Genomic DNA, 17,540 nt, shown 5'->3' on the forward strand with positions numbered 1-17,540 from the left:
TTCCCCCTTCAACACTTTAAATATATCACTCTACTCTCTTACTTGCACAGTTTCTGGAGAGAAATCTAGTGTAATTCTTATCTTTGTACCAATAGGTAAGGTGAGTTTTTTCCTCCAGCTTTTTTCAAGATTTTATCTTTGTCTTTAGTTTTCTGCAGTGTGAATACGATACGCCTTGGTGGAGATTTGTGGCATTTATCCTGCTTGATGTTCTCTGGGCTTTCTGGATGTGTAGTTTGGTGTTTGTCATTAATATTAGAAAAGTCTTAGCAATTATTAATTCAAATATTTATTCTCTTCTTTTCTCTCTTTGCTTTCTGGCATTCCCATTATGCATATGTTACTCCTTTTGAAATTGTCCCACAGTTTGGGGATATTTTGTTCCATCTCTGAAATTTCTTTTCTTTTTGCTTTCAGTTTGGGAAGTTTCTATTGACATATCCTCTGCCCACTGACTCTTTCCTTGACTGTGACCAGTCTACTAATGAGCCCATCAAAGGTGTTCTTTACTTCTATTACAGTGTTTTTGGTTTTTACCATTTCTTTTTTATTGTTTCTTAGAGTTTCAATCTCTTTGATTATATTACTCATCTGTTCTTGCATGTTGTCCATTTTTTCCATGAGATCTGTTAACATATTAATCAGTTATTTTTATTTTTGTTTTCTTCAGATGGAGTCTTGCTCTTGTCGCCTAGGCTGGAGTGCAGTGGTGCAATCTCGGCTCACTGCAATCTCCACCTCCCGGGTTCAAGCAATTCTCCTTCCTCAGCCTTCCAAGTAGCTGGAATTACAGACGTGCACCACCACGCCCAGCTAATTTTTGTATTTTTAGTATAGATGGGGTTTCACCATGTTGGCCAGGCTGGTCTCCAACTCCTGACCTCAGATGATCCACCCGCCTCAGCCTCCCAACGTGGGAAGATTGCAGGCGTGAGCCACTGCACCCGGCCTAATCAGTTATTTAAAATTCCCACCAAATCTCTGTCATAGCTGAGTCTGATTCTGATGCTTGCTCTGTCTCTTCAAATTATGTCTTTCGCCTTCTAGTATACCTTGTCATTTTTTTTGTTGAAACTGAGCGTGATGTGCTAGAAAAAAGGAACTTCAGTGAATATGCCATTAATGTGAAGTGTTATGTTTAACAGGATAGGAGTTAGGCTATATTTACCATTTGCTGTAGTTGTAGGTGTCAGATGATTCAATCTCCCCTAAAGCCCTTGCTACTGTTTTCTCTATTCATTTAGGGTTTCCCTCAATATAGCAGTTTTTTCTGTTATAACCCCCTGACATTATACAGGGGTCCTATTGATGTGGTGGTAAGGTGTAGGGGGGAGGAAAAATGTTCTATAGTTCTATAACTATATCTCAGTCTTTTAGTGAGCCTGTGCCCCTGGGCTGTGACCTTCACAAATGCTTCTCAGCTTCCTTCCTCACCTCAGGTGAGACAGGAAAACCTGAAGGGACTAGAGGTGGGTACTTTTCTTTCCCCAGGTCAGTTACGCTCTGGTCAAACTCCAGTCAGCTAGGCTCACTTCGGCAAAACAGTTTCCCTCAAGAGCAGACCTTTGTTAAGATCAGAATGCTCTGGGCATATTTCAAACTGGTTGTTTTTCCTGCTGGAAGCATCAGGGAATTTTCCTTCAATCCCCACAGGCATGCGCCACCGCACGAAGCTATTTTTTTTTTTTTTTTTTTAAAGACAGAGTTTGGCTCTGTCACCCCAGCTGGAGTGCAATGGCATGATCTCAGCTCACTACATCCTCCACCTCCCGGGTTCAAGCGATTCTCTTGCCTCAGTCACCCAAGTAGCTGGGATTATAGGTGCGCACCACCATGCCCAGCAATTTTTGTATTTTTAGTAGAAATGGGGTTTTACCATGTTGGCCAGGCTGGTCTCCAACTCCTGACCTAACAGTGAAATTCAGTAGGGCTCCTGGAGGTAAAACTCATGAAAATGTGCCCCAACCAAGGCAGTCATTCTCACCCAGACCAGAGGCTTTCAAAATAGGTGGCCTTTGGACCTTGAGGGAGAAGAGATTTCTTTCCCTAGCCTTTGCAAGGTTTGTGGCTGAGGCCCCAATAACAAAAGACAGATTAACAAGAGAAAAGCATCCAATTTTATTTAATGTAAGTTTTAGGGGACACACAAGCCTTCAGAAATGAAGACCCAAATATACGGGAAAAACTGTATTTTTACGGACATTTGTGCAGAAGTATGATTGCAGGACAAAAGGGTATGATGTCACGGTTATCAACCAGGGGGAAGTAGCAAGGTCTGTTTGTTCAGATTCCTCTTGGCCTCTCTGTGTGACTTTCCTTTCCTTGGGTATAGGGCAGGACACCTGTCACAGGAGGTGTTCAAGGGAGAAGGGAGGGAGAAGTCTAGGGAGTGACCTTCCTGCTTCTGCAGTTTTCTTAGTTTCCTTCGGCTTAAAATACTCAATATACCAAGGTGCCATATTTTGGGGTGTCCTGTTCTGAGCCCCGCAGAGCTCACAAGCTCTCATAATCATCTTGGACGTTTGATTTCTCACGGCCAGGGACATTTTCCTGGGCCTGAGGCCGTTGGAACCAGAACTGTCCATTTCCTGCCCCTGCAGGTGACAGGCTGGGAAGGAGATCCTCGAGCAAGCGGGCTGTCAAAGCCGAGGCGACTCCGGGCAGGCGCGGAGCTCAGCGAAGCCAGAAGGAGCGCACTGGGGGCAGCCCAAGCCCGGGGTCTCCCAGGAGGAAGCAAACAGGGCGCAGGAGACACGGAGAAGAGCTGGGGGAACAGGAGCGGAGCAAGGCAGAGAGGACCTGCCAGGGGAGGAGAAAGCGGGACGAGAGGGCTTCCTTCAAGGAGCAGACAGCAGCCCCAAAGAAGAAAAAGGAGATTCCGAGGAAGGAGAAGTTGAAGCGGCAGAAGAAACCCAGGTGTGTTGTGGCTCCGATTCTGCGCGCTCGCTCCGCGCGCTCCCGCTCCTTCGCGGCCCTTCTCCTTCCCCCATGAGGGGCTGATGTCCTCCTCCCTGGTGAGAAGCAGCCCGTGCCCTCGCTCTGGCTTCCGCGTCTCCCAGCCCTTACCACTGCCCCGCTCTGCGGTGGGTTCTTTATCCCAGAACCGGGATGAAGGTCGCAGGTCCTCGCACGAGGAGTGCCCACGGGCTCTCCACTCCAGTGTCTCATGGCACACTGGTGAAGTGGGGCGCGGGTGGTGAGGTGACAGGGCAGCAGGGTGGGACAAGACCCCGCGTCCCCTGAATTTCAGCTGGTGACTCACCCCAGCTCTTGAAGAGGAGGAGCTGAGACACATGAACAAAATTGGATTCAGGAACCATCCGAGGGCTTAAGCACACCTCTTTCCGGATTCCGGATCTGGGCCAGTTTCCTATTCCGGAAACGTGGCACTGTCTAGGAGACCTTCAAGGATGCTACTAGCTCTGAAATTCTGGAGCTTGGAGGTTTTATTTGTTTTGCCTCCTTTGTTCCATTACCATTAGCACCAACTAGCACGTGTGGGTTAGTGGACAGGGCCAGCTTATGGTATCAGAAAGTGAAGATTTGGGGTTCATGTTTTTGCTATCAATTTTAGTAGCTGTCTCTCTCTTTGCCTCGCTTTTTCAATCATTGAGGATAATAGATGCCTTATTCGTTGCTCAGATTGTTTTAAGAATTCCTTGTGATAGGAGTAGGAAGGCTTTTGCAAGAGCTGGGAATATTAGGATTATGGTGAAGAGTTGATGTTCTTTCCCGCTGGTTTGTAGCAAATCCTCCTTGCCCACAGCTTCAGTTGGGTGCTCCACCTTCCTCTCCACCTTTACAGACAGGCTCTTAAACAAGGCCACTGATTTTCTTCTGTCGCCATGCCAACCATCCTGGCTTGGTTAGAGCCTTTGTCTACTGTCTGGCTGCTCCCAGACATGAACTAAAGAGGTAAAGGGTGCATAGTGCCCTTGGCCATTTAAAAATAACGTGAATGCACTGTTGATGGGCCCTGGGTGTCCTGAACTTTAGAGGGAGCCTGTACCATCCCAATGAGCCACAGACTCATTCGTCATTTTCAGCTGAGGGCCATGCCAGGGCATTAGAGAGATAAAAACGTTCAGTTCCTGTTGCCTAGATACTGACAGTGTGGCACAGGAGATAAGACACAGGCACTGGTAATCCTAAGACAAGGCAGAAAGCAATATGCATGCAAGACAGGACTTGACGGAGCGCTGAATTCCTGGGGTGCTGGGCCATCAGGGTTCCTCCATGGAGAAGGTGAACATCTCAGTGAGGCTTTGAAGAACAGGTGGAATGTGAATAAGCGATGACTGAATGCCCAACCCCCCAAACTGTGGGAACACCCTATGCAGAGACTCAAAGGCAGCTATCATTGATTGGGTGTGCGCGAAGTATGGCAAAAAAAAAAAAAAAAAAAAAAAAAAAAAAAAAAAAATTCTCTGTGTTCTAGGCTTTTCAACCTTTAAGGGCATCCTAAAACTTCTGCTTTGCTCCCCGGGAGTTAATCAGAAGCTAAAACACCCTGAGACTGCTGCAAACCTGTCTCTAAAACCTGCAGTAACCCAAGCTCACACCCTGATACTGCCATTTATGAAACACACTCAGGCCGCCCAACCATAACCCTTCCTTAGTCCTTTTCTTTACCTACCCGATTGGGCGCTGTCTCGCTCAGCTGAGAGTCACTATTTTTATCACTAAAGGAGTCAGAATAGGCTGGAGGCTGTAAGGAGCACACACAGACACTTGGATTTTGGGACAATTGAGCACATAGTATTATCTGGGAGATGGGGAGGTCCCCAGCTGGAAATTCTCCACAGCCCTGCTGTCCAGTATGACCGCCACTAGCCTCATATGGTTGCCAAGCACTTGAAATGTGGCCCATGTACCTGAGGAACCGCATTTCTCATTTAATTGTAACTCAATGTTAATACCACTGAGTTGACATAAGCATTGGTGAATTTACTTAATTTGGGCAGATGTAGTTTTGAAACTGATTTGATTTGACTTTGAAGCCAGAACAGTTCTTCTACAAAAAGAAAAACTACTGTTGTCAATGCAGATACAAATATCAAAGGAAAATAATATTTTGCTACTTGATTCAGTTATTGGGAATCTTTCAAGTATGTCTAAAACAATTTCGGCAAATCTACTTTTTTCACCTATCAACTTATGAAATATACAGATTAAATATATCTGATGAAAGTTTAACATCTGAATAGCCTTGCAGTGTGAGTACAAAAGGAATACTGACCTTTGAAGACAGTATTTTTTAAATGACTGAAATATCTCTAATAATTTTCTATTGATTACAGGTTAAATTCCAGTTTTTAATATATTTGATAAAATAAACTATATTATTAAAATTGCTTTAATCCATTGCTTTTTACCACTTCAAGGTGCCTACTAGAAAAATTTACATTACAGCAAGTGGCTTGTGTCCTATTTCTGTTGGGGTGCACTGAGCTGTGTGTGGTTTGTGGGAGGACTCGGAGAAATGGAGGATGGGGACGCAGCCCTCTGGGGCCCTGGGCTACAGGATGGAATTTTGGTCTCCACTGCCAGGCAATGGGAGTCACCAATGGCTTCTGAGCAGGGGGCAGGAGTGCCATCTTGCCTGTGGGTGCCTCCTCACTCCACAGCACCTGAGGACACCACCTCCTTTCCATCTCCCCTCTGCCTCTGTCCTGGCTCTGCCTCCAGATCATCCTCCTTGGCCTCCAGCACCTCTGGTGGGGAGTCCCTGTCTGAGGAGGAACTGGCCCGGATCTTGGAGCAGGTGGAAGAAAAAAAGAAGCTCATTGCCACCATGCGGAGCAAGCCCTGGCCCATGGCGAAGAAGCTGACAGAGCTCAGGTGAGCAGGCTGCGGGCCAACCAGGGCCGCCCGATTCCACAGCTCCTTCTGATGGAATGGGAGCCCCTCCCTCCACATTTCCCCAAAGGGGCTTGATGTGAAGGGGGATGCTCCAGCAAGGAGCACAGCACTCAGGGAGCCTCATGACAGTCAAGGCAACCCTGCTGTTCGTCAGCACCACAGGCCCTGGAGGGGGAGCCACGGAAGACTCAGAGGACTCCCGACCTGTGCCCATGCCTTCCCCTGCCTGGCTGCCCCTTTTGTCCCATGCTGCACCTCATCTTGTGGCTTCTATGCCTCCCTCACAGCCCAACACAGACATGCCTTCCCCTGGAAGCCTTCTAGACCCCTCTCCTCCTCAAAAGCAGCTCTCTCTCATGTTCCTGGAGCACCCAGCATCTCTCCACGTGTACACACTCTCACTTGTGTGATTTGCACAGTGAGTGGGAGAGAGTCTGTCTGAGCCACTGTCACATGCCCATTGCCTGGCACAAGGTCAAGCTGGCCCCCATGCAGCATGAATATTACTCTGCGAATGGCAGCAGGCCTCCCGCCCATGCTACTCGACTCCTGTTTTCTACTCAGCCACTTCTTTGGTTTTCATGTAAAAGGCTGATGCACAGAGCATTGGATGATTCTGGGGTCTTTGCTGCAGTTTTGAAATAACAGTAGACTGGGCGCAGTGGCTCACACCTGTAATCCCAGCACTTGGGAGGCCAAGGCGGGTGGATCACTTGAGGTCAGGAGTTTGAGTCCAGCCTGGCCAACATGGTGAAACCCCATCTTCACTAAAAAGACAAAAATTACCTGGGTGTGGTGGCAGGCACCTGTAGTCCCAGCTACTCGGGAGGCTGAGGCAGGAGAATCGCTTGAACCCAGGAGACAGAGGTTGTAGTGAGCCAAGATCATGCCACTGCACTCCAGTCTGGGCAACAGAGCAAGACTCCGTCTCAAAAAAAAAAAAAAAAAAAAAAAAAAAGGCCTTTCTTCAATAACTTCCTTCCCTTTTGAGTGTTGGGGGAGCCTAAGGGCTTAACAAACCTGGCCAAAGTCACCTTGAGATCCAGGCCCCCTAGAAGCTTCTCCCAGAGCAAAGGATCCCTCTTCTTTTACCTTTTCACTTCATTTACTACCCACCATTTGGTTTGAAGAAAAGGAGAGGTGAGCTTGCAGAGTTCCCATTTGAAAAGGATTCTGCTAACAAAAAGGGGGCAACAGCACCTTACAGATGTAGAATTTACAACAACTGGGAGGTGCAGGGCAGCAGCCAATGTTTCCATATGCCAAATGCTATCTCTTATAAGGAAGAACATGTTATCTTAGATAGCAGATAACTTGTTAAGAGAAATTTACTGTAAAAATGTTAGTTGTTATTATTTATATATCTTCACAGAGTTCAAAAAAAGTTTGCTATGCCCATTGAAATTCCTAAACCAGGTGGACTCTTCACCGTGACTGGTCTTCATAGTTTGCAACTAGCCTTTGGTAGGGTCCCCTGTTCTCTTGGGGGTTTGCTGGATGTCTGGACACAGAGTCTGAACAGAGAGAAGAGAAACATTTGCTGCTGGGCTCAATGGCTCAGGCACAAGAGCTGCCCCTACCTTTGAGAATTGTTATCTGAAGTTGCTAAATCTTAAAACTTGGCACATTTAAGCTCACAGAACTCCAAGTGCTTTCGAGTATTTGCCCACTTGTAAAATACAAGAAGTGGACAAAAATATGAATATTGTGAAACCATTCTTTGTTGTTGCAGTGGTGTTGGTGGTCACTGATAAGTCACTGGCAGGACATCTCCTGCCAAGAGGGGGAACAGGGAGAAGATCCCATTTAGGAGGACATACAGCCCAGCTCTTGACCCTGGGGTTAGGAGCCGGACAGGCAGCCTCACTAGCATTGAGACACTGAAACATCCCAATAAAGCCAGCCTCAAGGTTAGAATGCAACTTCACATGTATCAACTGCCCACACTTGTACCTTGGAGGCAGCAGGAACAGTGGGGTAGGTATTTTGTAGGAGCAGTGGTGACTGTAGCAATTGCAGCCAGACACACAGCTCCACAACACCTTCTTCCATCTGCCCTAAGATGGACTTCATTCTTCACCCACATGATTGGGTTTATCTAGTGGTGACTGATAAACTAGCTCTCTGAGGTGTGGGACAGGAGGAGGAGCCCTGGTCATAGTATTTGCTGATTTCCATGGTCTAAATACTCCCACCATGGCCAACTCAAAGCTACTAACAGTTTAACAACTGGTTGCCCAAGTTCCTGAAGATTTAACAATCTGTTCTCAAAGGCTGTCCTCACCAGGTCCAGCAACCACTTCAGAATATTTAATAGACAAATTGATTCACTTGTTTCTCATCCAACTTTACCAGGATGTTCATTCACTCACTCATTCAACATCCATGCATTCCACAAATACCTGTCTAATGATGCCTTACTTACAATGGTTCAACTTATAATTTTTCAACTTCACAGTGGGTTTATTGGATATACCCCATCATAAGATGAGGAGCATATGGGCTTATGATGGTTCAACTTACAATTTTTTTTACTTAACAATGGGCTTTTTGGGGTATTACGTACATGTTCTTTCTTTCTTTTCTTTTCTTTTCTTTTCTTTTCTTTTCTTTTCTTTTCTTTTCTTTTTTTTGAGACAGAATCTCATTGTGTTGCCCAGGCTGTTGCCCAGGCTGGAGTGCAGTGGCACAATCTCGGCTCACTGTAAGCTCTGCCTCTCGGGTTCACATCATTCTCCTGCCTCAGCCTCCCGAGTAGCTGGGACTACAGGCGCCCGCCACCAAGCCCAACTAATTTTTTTTTCTCTTTTTGTATTTTTAGTAGAAACAGGGTTTCACCATGTTAGCCAGGATGGTCTCATCTCCTGACCTCGTGATCCACCTGCCTCGGCCTCCCAAAGTGCTGGGATTACAGGCATGAGCCACTGCACCCAGCTGTACATTTTCAACGTATGATATTTTCAACTCACAATAAGTTTATTGGAACATAATCCCTTGTACATCAAGGGACATCTGTATTAATTTTATATTGCTATTGCAACAAATTACCACAGGTTAAGAGTTTAAAATACCACTTGTTAATTAGCGCACAGTTCTGTAGGTCAGAAGTTCAGCACGACATGGCTGGATTCTCTGTTCAGGGTCTCATCACACCAAAATCACGGTATCAGTAAGACTGCAGTTCTCATCCAGGACTAAGGTTCTCTTTTGAGCTCACCGACTGTTGGCAGAATTCATTTCCTTCTCATGCTTTTTATGTAGCCCCTCCAGAGGGGCCCCAGATACAGAGGGTCAATAATTTTCCTGCTTCACATTTGATAAAATCTAATATCCCTTCATGATAAAAGCCTCCAACAAACTAGGCATTGAAGGAACATACCTCAAAATAATAAAAGTTATCTATGAGAAACCCATAGTGAAATTCATAATGAATGGGCAAAAACTGGAATAATTTCCCTTAAAAACTGGAACAAGACAAGAATGCCCATTCTCACTTCTATTCAATATAGTACTGGAAGTCTTAATCAGAGCAATCAGACAAAAGGAAAAAATGAAAGGCAAGAAAGAAGGAAATAAAAGAAAAGAAGTCAAATTATCTGTCTTTGCTGATTATATAATTCTCTACCTAGAAAACCCTAAAGACTCTGCCAAAAGGCTCCTGGAATTGATAAACGACTTCAGCAAAGTTTCAAGATACAAAATCAATGTACAAAAATCAAGAGCATTGGGGAGGCCCAGGCAGGCGGATCACAAGGTCAGGAGATCGTGACCATCCTGGCTAACATGGTGAAACCCCATCTCTACTAAAAATACAAAAATTAGCTGGGCATGGTGGCAGGCGCCTGTAGTCCCAACTACTCAGGAGGCTGAGGCAGGAGAATGGTGTGAACCCGGGAGGTGGAGCTTGCAGTGAGCCAAGATCGAATCACTGCACTCCAGCCTGGGCGACAGAGGCAAAAAAAAAAAAAAAAAGAGTGGACAAAGAATATGAACAAACATTTCTCAAAAGAAAACATACAAGCCTCCAACAAACATATAAGAAAATTCTCATCACTAATCATCAGAAAAATGCAAATCAAAACCACAATGACGCACCATCTTCTGCCAGTCAGAATAGCTATATTAAAAAGTCAAAACATAACAGATGCTGGTGAGAGTGTGGGGGAAAAAAAAACACTTACGCATTGTTGGTGGGAATGTAAATTACTTCAGCCACCGTGGAAAGCAATTTGGAGATTTCTTAAGAGACTTCTCTTCTGTTTTTAAGGGCTCATGTTATTTTATTACACTGGGGCCATGCAGATGACCCAGAATAATCTCCTTATTTTAAAATCAATAATCTTGGCTGGGCATGGTGGTTCACACCTGCCATCCCAGCACTTTGGGAGCTGGAGGCAGGTGACTGCTTGAGCTCAGGAGTTCAAGAGCAGCCTGAGCAACACAGCGAGACCCTATCTCTAAAAATAAATAAATAAATAAAATCAGTAATCTTAATTACATCTTCAAAGTCCTTTTTGCCATGTAATATATTATATTCATGGGTGGAACACCAGCAAACGAAGGTCACAGAGGCCATAGTTCTGCCTCTACCATGCCTGTTATGTACCAAGCACTCTTCTCAGCATTTGGGAAACTTCAGTGGATAAAATAGACAGAATGTCCTGCCTTAATGGAATTTATATTTTAACCAGAGGTATACAAAGGCATAAGCCTTCGCACATATGTTTGAGCCTTCATAGTTCAGATTTTCTTTGGTTAGGTGCTAACTGAATTCCTGTGTTTTTGTTTGTTAGTTTGTTTGTTTTGTTTTTTCTAAGCAGGGAGGCCCAGGAATTTGTGGAGAAGTATGAAGGTGCCTTGGGAAAGGGGAAAGGCAAGCGACTGTATGCCTACCAGATGCTGATGGCCAAGGTGTGTGGGGTGGAGGCAGTAAATCTGTGGGGAGGGATTGCTCAGCTTTGGAATCTGGGGACCAACTCAGGCACCTGCCCAGCTTCGCCATTTGTGTCCAGCTGCCCCCAGAATCCTGGGTGTGAAGGCCACCTGACCATTCTGATCCATCTAGGAATGGAAACCAATCGTATCCTGCCAATTTCTCCATACTTACTGTGAGGGCTTCAATACATTTGAGACTTGTTTTCTCTCCAGTGAATACACTTAGAGAACTAATGATGTTAAAACCACTGGGATTTTATTTTCCAAACCCCAAATCGGGAGAGGTTGAGTTGGTAGAGACCCAGAAGGGCTGTGGCATGATCAGGGTCACATGGATGATAAACAGCGATGTCCCCAGAGGGATGGGGGGCAGCTCTGTTTTGTTGAGTTGTATCATAATCTGGGCATCTGATTTAAGTTAGGACAATGTTTCATGTTGGATATTTAATGTGAGACTTACTGAAGTATCTTTCCTTTACCTACTGATTTGAAAAACTACCATTCTCATTCACTTAATTCTTGTACAGAGCCTGTTTCAGGGCTTTTATGATGAACAATCATTTGATGTCATTACCTCAACTCTTAATTTTGATGCCTGGTAGTTCTAGGTTCCCCTTTTTACGTTTGGTTTTTTGTTGGTTTGTTTTTAGAAACAGTCTCACTCTGCCACTAAGGCTGGAGTGCAACGTCACCACTCCAGCCTTAGTGGCAGCCTTGAACTCCTTGGCTCAAGAGCTCACTGGAGCTTTGAACTCCTGGACTCAAGAGATCCTCTAGCCTCAGCCTCCTGAGTAGCTAGAACTACAGGAGCACCCCACCACACCCTGATAAAACTTTGGTTTTTTTTTTTTTTTTTAATGTCTTGGCTGTCTTGCCTATTTTTCTACATGCATTTAAAAAAATCCCTTTGCCAAGTTCCACCATAGTGTATTGAGATTTTGGTTGGAATTTCTTTTAATCCTGTATTTAATTTGGGACTTCCTTATCTATACAATGTTTAGTCTTCACATCTAGAATACCACACATTTCTCAAGGCTATATTATATCCTTAAGCAAAGTTTGTCATTTTCTCCCTATAGATCTTTACCATGTTTTATTTCTGCACATTTAATAGCCTAGTTGCTTTTGCAAATGAGATCATTTTTCAATTATTTAATAACTAGTTATTGGTAGTATGTAAGAAAGCTACAATTTGTGTGCTAATTTTATATCTGGTTCTCTTATGGTACTCTCTTATTAATTCTAATCTTTTTCATCTGATTATGTTCATAAAGATGTTTTTGTTGGGTTCTCCTAAATGCAGCATCTCATTCCTATCCTAAAATGTGGGCTAGCAATCCTAAAACAGTAACAATTGATCATGGTGATCATAGTTCTTTTTGTCTTTGCATCACTTCAATGAGAATGACTCTAATGATTTTCACACTAAGCTGGTGGGAGTTGTTGGCTTGAAATAGATTTTCTTTGTCACCATAAAAAATTATTGTCTAGTTATTGTTTAGTAAGACTTCCACTTCATTGGAAATAGATAATTAGGTTTTATTAAACACCTTTTCCTTTATGTTATTAATTTTTTTATTTCTGGGATAACCTCAGTCATGGTACATTACTTCTAACTCCATGTTTGATTTTCCAATATTTTATTTATGATTTTTACATATATTTTCATAAGATTGATCTGAATTTGTGTCTGTTTGTACACAAGTGTATGCATGTGCAGTATCTTGGCAGAATTTAACATTAGGACTGCACTTGCTTTACAATTGTAAAAGAATAGCATTACCTCCTCTTTATGCTGTAAATCAGTTTTGGGAGCATGATAATACACTTTTTGTTAATTTTAAAGATGATACCCTTACAATAGTAGAGATCAAGACCATTTTTATAGAATACCTTGAAATTTTTTTTCAAGTATTCAGTGTATTGATGTACTCAAGTTTTAACTTTTTCTTGGGACCATTTCAATAATTCATATTCTTCCTGAAACTTGATCATTTCATTCAAATTTTCATATGTGTTAACATAAAGTCACATATGGTAGCCCCATAATTTTTGTAATTACTTTTTGTATCTGTTGGGTTTGAATCTTTTTCCTTTTTTTTTTTTTTTTCCTCTGTTGCCCAGGCTAGAGTGCCGTGGCATGATCTCCGCTCAACCTCTGCCTCCCAGGTTCAAGCGATTCTCCTGTCTCAGCCTCCCAAGTAGCTGGGATTATGGGCATGCACCACCATATCCAGCTAATTTTTGTATTTTTAGTAGATACAGTGTTTCACCATGTCGGACAGGCTGGTCTCAAACTCCTGACCTCAGGTGATCCTCCTGCCTTGGCCTCCCAAAGTGCTGGGATTACAGGTGTGAGCCACTGTGCACAGCCTGAATCTTTCTTATTCCTAATATTATTTTTTCTCCTTTTCCAGTTATACTTGCCAGACAACTCTCTATGGGTGATTTTATTAATTTTGTCTAGAGACTATTTACCACTTACCAACTGCACACTCACATCTTATTTTTTCCAATGAAGAATGTGCTCTTCAAGTATATTTTTTTTAGATTTTTACTGTGACAAACAATGCTTCAACAAACACCTTTATAGATTTATCTTGGATCTGTGCATTTTCTTAAATCACAAGACAATCCCTCAAATAGTCCTGCTAGTTCAAAAGTGTGCATATTTTAACTTTTACTTCACATTTTTCAAACTATTTTCCCCAATTTGTAGCAAATCATACTCACAGGAACAAAGTCGGAGAATGGCTTATCTTCACTAGTTATGAATGTTACATCTTTTTAACTTTGTGCTAAGCTAATGGGTAAAAAAATAGGTTATTATTCTTTCTTTAATTTGTATTCACTGCTTTTTTTTATTGCAGTAAGAACACTTGAGATTTACCTTTTTAGCTAATTAAGTACACAATACTGTGTTGTTAAGTATAAACATTGTGTCATACAGCAGATCTCTAGACAAATACATCTTTGATAAATGATTCTGTTCAACCACATTTCTGTTCACACAGTTCTAGCTTCCCCCTTAGGAAAAGGATTGCCTCTCCCCACCCCCATCCTCCATATTTACTTTTCCACATTATTTTTAGCTCTTTGCTTCTTTCTCTTTGCAATCTCAGATATTTATCAGGTTCATTCTCAATATCATTGAATCCGTTTTCCTCTGTGTCAATTATAGTCTTTATTTTGTCTAATGTTTTCTTCATTCGATTACTAAGCTCTTAGCTTCCTTGTAATCTTTCCATATCTCATCTGTATTCCTTTCAAATTGGTATCCTTTACTTTAGAAGCCATATTTCTTGCATTCTGTTAGGAATGCTGAACTGCTCTCTAGAATTTATGTCTGTATCTTGGAGGAAATGCTTTCCACAGATATCAAAGACTGGTGTTCCTTTTTCCCTGTTCTGCAATAATATTTCCCAGGCCTCACTGGTTGTTTTCATTTTCATCACCCAGATCCTGATTTCATTGACAGGACATGTAGCTTGCCTGTGTCTTGCTCCACCATGACTTGAAACTTTTTTCCTATATATAGCTGGAGGGCAAGACAGCATGACAACTAACAACCCATCCTAGGACCAGCAGCAACCACCTCACACAGCCCTGAGAAAGGGGCTTGGAATCTTCTGCCATGCCCCAGCCCAGTTTTCTGACTTTTACAACCAATGAAGGATAAGAGAATTTGCGCCAGAGCATCTCCCAGGCCTCTCTCTGCTTCTGCTCCAGTTCTGGGGTCTCACTTTTCAGTCCGAGATACCCACAGCCTTGAGGGGCTGTCAGGTGGTTGCCAAGGAACCGACCGGCAGGCTGTGCCTCCAGGGGACTCACTTGGCAATGTTCATTACCCCTGCTGGTCCTCAGCCTTGCCAGCCTATATTTTATACTGATTTTATCAGCACCCTGACAGGGGATCCATCTCTTGGGGGAGGACTCGCATTAATAAAGCTTATGAGACCGCTACATGAAACCAGATGCTGGATTATTGACTTACAAGAAGAAATAAATGATGCAAGATGGAAAATTTGAAGTCCACAGCAGCCATGCCTTTTATTTTCGATAGCTGAGTTAGTTATACAAGAAGCTAAACCACCATGCCAATTCCTATCTGTGAATTTGCAATGAAAGTCACTGCCATAGAAACCAAAATACTCAGGGCAAATGCTCTCTTTATAGGCAGACCTACATAGGAAGCCAAATAGTCAAAGAGTGTTTTTGGGTTTGGGAGGTTTTCTTGTTTTTTTTTTGAGAGGGAGTCTCGCTCTGTCGCCCAGGCTGGAGTGCAGTGGTGCGATCCTGGCTCACTGCAACCTCCGCCTCCTGGGTCAAGTGATTCCCCTGCCTCAGCCTCCTGAGTAGCTGGAATTACAGGTGCCTGCCACCATGCCCAGCTAAGTATTGTATTTTTAGTAGAGACAGGGTTTGATCATGTTGGACAGGCTGGTCTTGAACTCCTGCCCTCAGGTGATCCACCAGCCTCGGCCTCCCAAAGTGCTGAGATTACAGGTGTGAGCCACTGCCCCCAGCCTTTATTTATTTTTAGTAGAGACAGGGTTTCACTATGTTAACCAGGCTGGTTTCGAACTCATGACCTCAAGTGATCCACCTGCCTCGGCCTCCCAAAAAGCTGGGATTACAGGCATGAGCCACCACACCCAGCCCAGAGTATTTTTGAACACAGACTCAGAGCTAGGGAGGGTGGATGAAGCAATGAGACTGGGCTGCCCAGTGTCTGTGCTCTGCCAATCACCATATCCCCCATATCTTTGCCACTGCTATCAACCAGTCTGCTCATAGGCTTCTCTTCTCTTTTGTATCTGGGACCATATCCCACTTCTGAGAGCTGGTTCCCCCCTTTATACAATCATTCAATCAGGAGATGGTCAAAACCATATCTGGAAAACCAAGTCTGGAAGCCTGTCTGATTCTTCACAAAATTTTTGATGGATGTGGTGGCTCATGCCTGAAATCCTAACACTTTGGGAGGCTGAAGGCAGAAGGATCACCTGAGCCCAGGAGTTTGAGACCAGCCTGGGCCACATGGTAAGACCCTGTCTCTACAAAAAATAAAAAAAATTAGCTGCATATGGTGGCTACTCAGGAGGCTGAGGCAAGAAGATCACTTGACCCCAGGAGGTCAAGGCTGCAGTGAGCCGTGTTTGTGCCACTGCACTCACGGCCTGGGCAACAGAGTGAGACCATGTCTGAAAAGAGAAACATTTCCCTTTCATCTTCTGATGACTTTATTTTTTGTCCCTTCTTTTCACAGGTGCAGACTTTAGTGACTTTACAGGGGAAAATCTCATGTCCTCCATGAACAAGTTCTGAGGAGACCTTTTAATAATAGGAACTGGGCCAGGCACAGTGACTCACGAATGTAATCCCGACACTTTGGGAGGTCGAGGCGGGCAGATTACTTGAGATCAGGAGTTCAAGACCAGCCTGGCCAACATGGTGAAACCCCATCTGTACTAAAAATACAAAAACTAGCCAGGCATGGTGGCACACAACTGTAATCCCAGCTACTCAGGAGGCTGAGCCAGGAGAATAGCTTGAACCCGGGAGGTGGAGGTTGCAGTGAACTGAGATTGTGCCACTGCACTACAGCCTGGGCATCAGAGTGAGACTCAGTCTCAAAATAACAACAACAACAACAATAATAATAATAATAGGAAGTGATCTTAGGATCTGCTCTCTACTACCTCTTACGCTTTCTACGAGTATTTCTACCTCAGCTTTCTATGAGTATTTGTTTTATTCCAAATGAATTTGTTTCCAGAGTATGGGGTTGGTGGAGAGCAGCCCCTTGGAGAGTTGACAAAACAACACCCAGCCATAGAAAGACAACTGATCAGGTTTCTGTTTGGTACACAGTCTGGGTGTCGAGCTGGGAACAGACCACAGGAGGGGGCAACATGCCTTTCTGACTCTTTTCAGAAAAGCGAGGCTGTTGTTTCCCCAGGAGAAGAATGTTCAGTCATGGGTTGAGATCTCCTTATCAGTTGCACCACCCTTGCAATTTTGCGACAGTTCTTATCAGAGAGAGGCACTTGGCTGTCTGCCAGACATGGATCTGAGAGTTGCCGGAGTTCCTTTCTCCTTTGAATTTTGTTTTAAGTTGAAGGAAATCATATCAGAGGTTGCTAACTCAATTGGACCCTCCAAACCAGAAATCGTACAGAGAATTTCTTACTTTATCTATAAACTGTCCAAACCAGAAATTTTAGCAGCACAGTAAGGGGTGGCCCTCACTTGCCTCTCACTCCATGCCTGACGTTGGAGAAGTAAAGGTTTGAACACTTGCCTCTGGCAGCCTGGGCTCAAGGACAGCAGGAGCTGGGGACTACAAGACAGCAGCCTCACTCATGCTGACCTGTTGGCCTCCTCGTGCCCCTCATCATGCCCCTTTGTGCTCTAGGTTGACATATTAACGAACTGAGAGTTTTACCTCTTTTATTTCAGAAATGGGTCAAATTTAAAAGAGACTTTGATAATTTTAAGACTCAATGTATCCCCTGGGAAATGAAGATCAAGGACATTGAAAGTGAGTATGCTGGTGTCACTGTTTTTTAAATTGGTTTCCTAAAGCATTTCCCAAGAGCTTGGATTGTTTCCTTGGCCCTCTGAGTAGATTATTTCATTGGTTCTGTTGTATTAGGAAAAAAGAATGGGTTTTGAACTTGTCAGATCAAGATTTGTTTTTTATTTATTTATTTGTTTGTTTGTTTGTTTTTATTTTTGAA

At 43.7% G+C, this 17,540-nt stretch overlaps 1 protein-coding gene across 1 annotated transcript in view; it reads left to right on the plus strand.

Moving 5' to 3' along the window:
* TMC2 (transmembrane channel like 2) overlaps positions 1-17,540 on the plus strand; it is a 97,848-nt gene that overhangs the window by 20,813 nt on the left and 59,495 nt on the right. The window contains exons 3-6 of the mRNA XM_073008974.1: positions 2,601-2,916; positions 5,689-5,841; positions 10,683-10,773; positions 17,260-17,341. Coding sequence (XP_072865075.1) covers positions 2,601-2,916; positions 5,689-5,841; positions 10,683-10,773; positions 17,260-17,341 — 642 coding nt within the window. The remainder of the gene's footprint in view (positions 1-2,600; positions 2,917-5,688; positions 5,842-10,682; positions 10,774-17,259; positions 17,342-17,540) is intronic.

The sequence above is a fragment of the Chlorocebus sabaeus genome, chromosome 2, assembly GCF_047675955.1.
Source record: "Chlorocebus sabaeus isolate Y175 chromosome 2, mChlSab1.0.hap1, whole genome shotgun sequence".
Classification (NCBI taxonomy): Eukaryota; Metazoa; Chordata; class Mammalia; order Primates; family Cercopithecidae; genus Chlorocebus; species Chlorocebus sabaeus.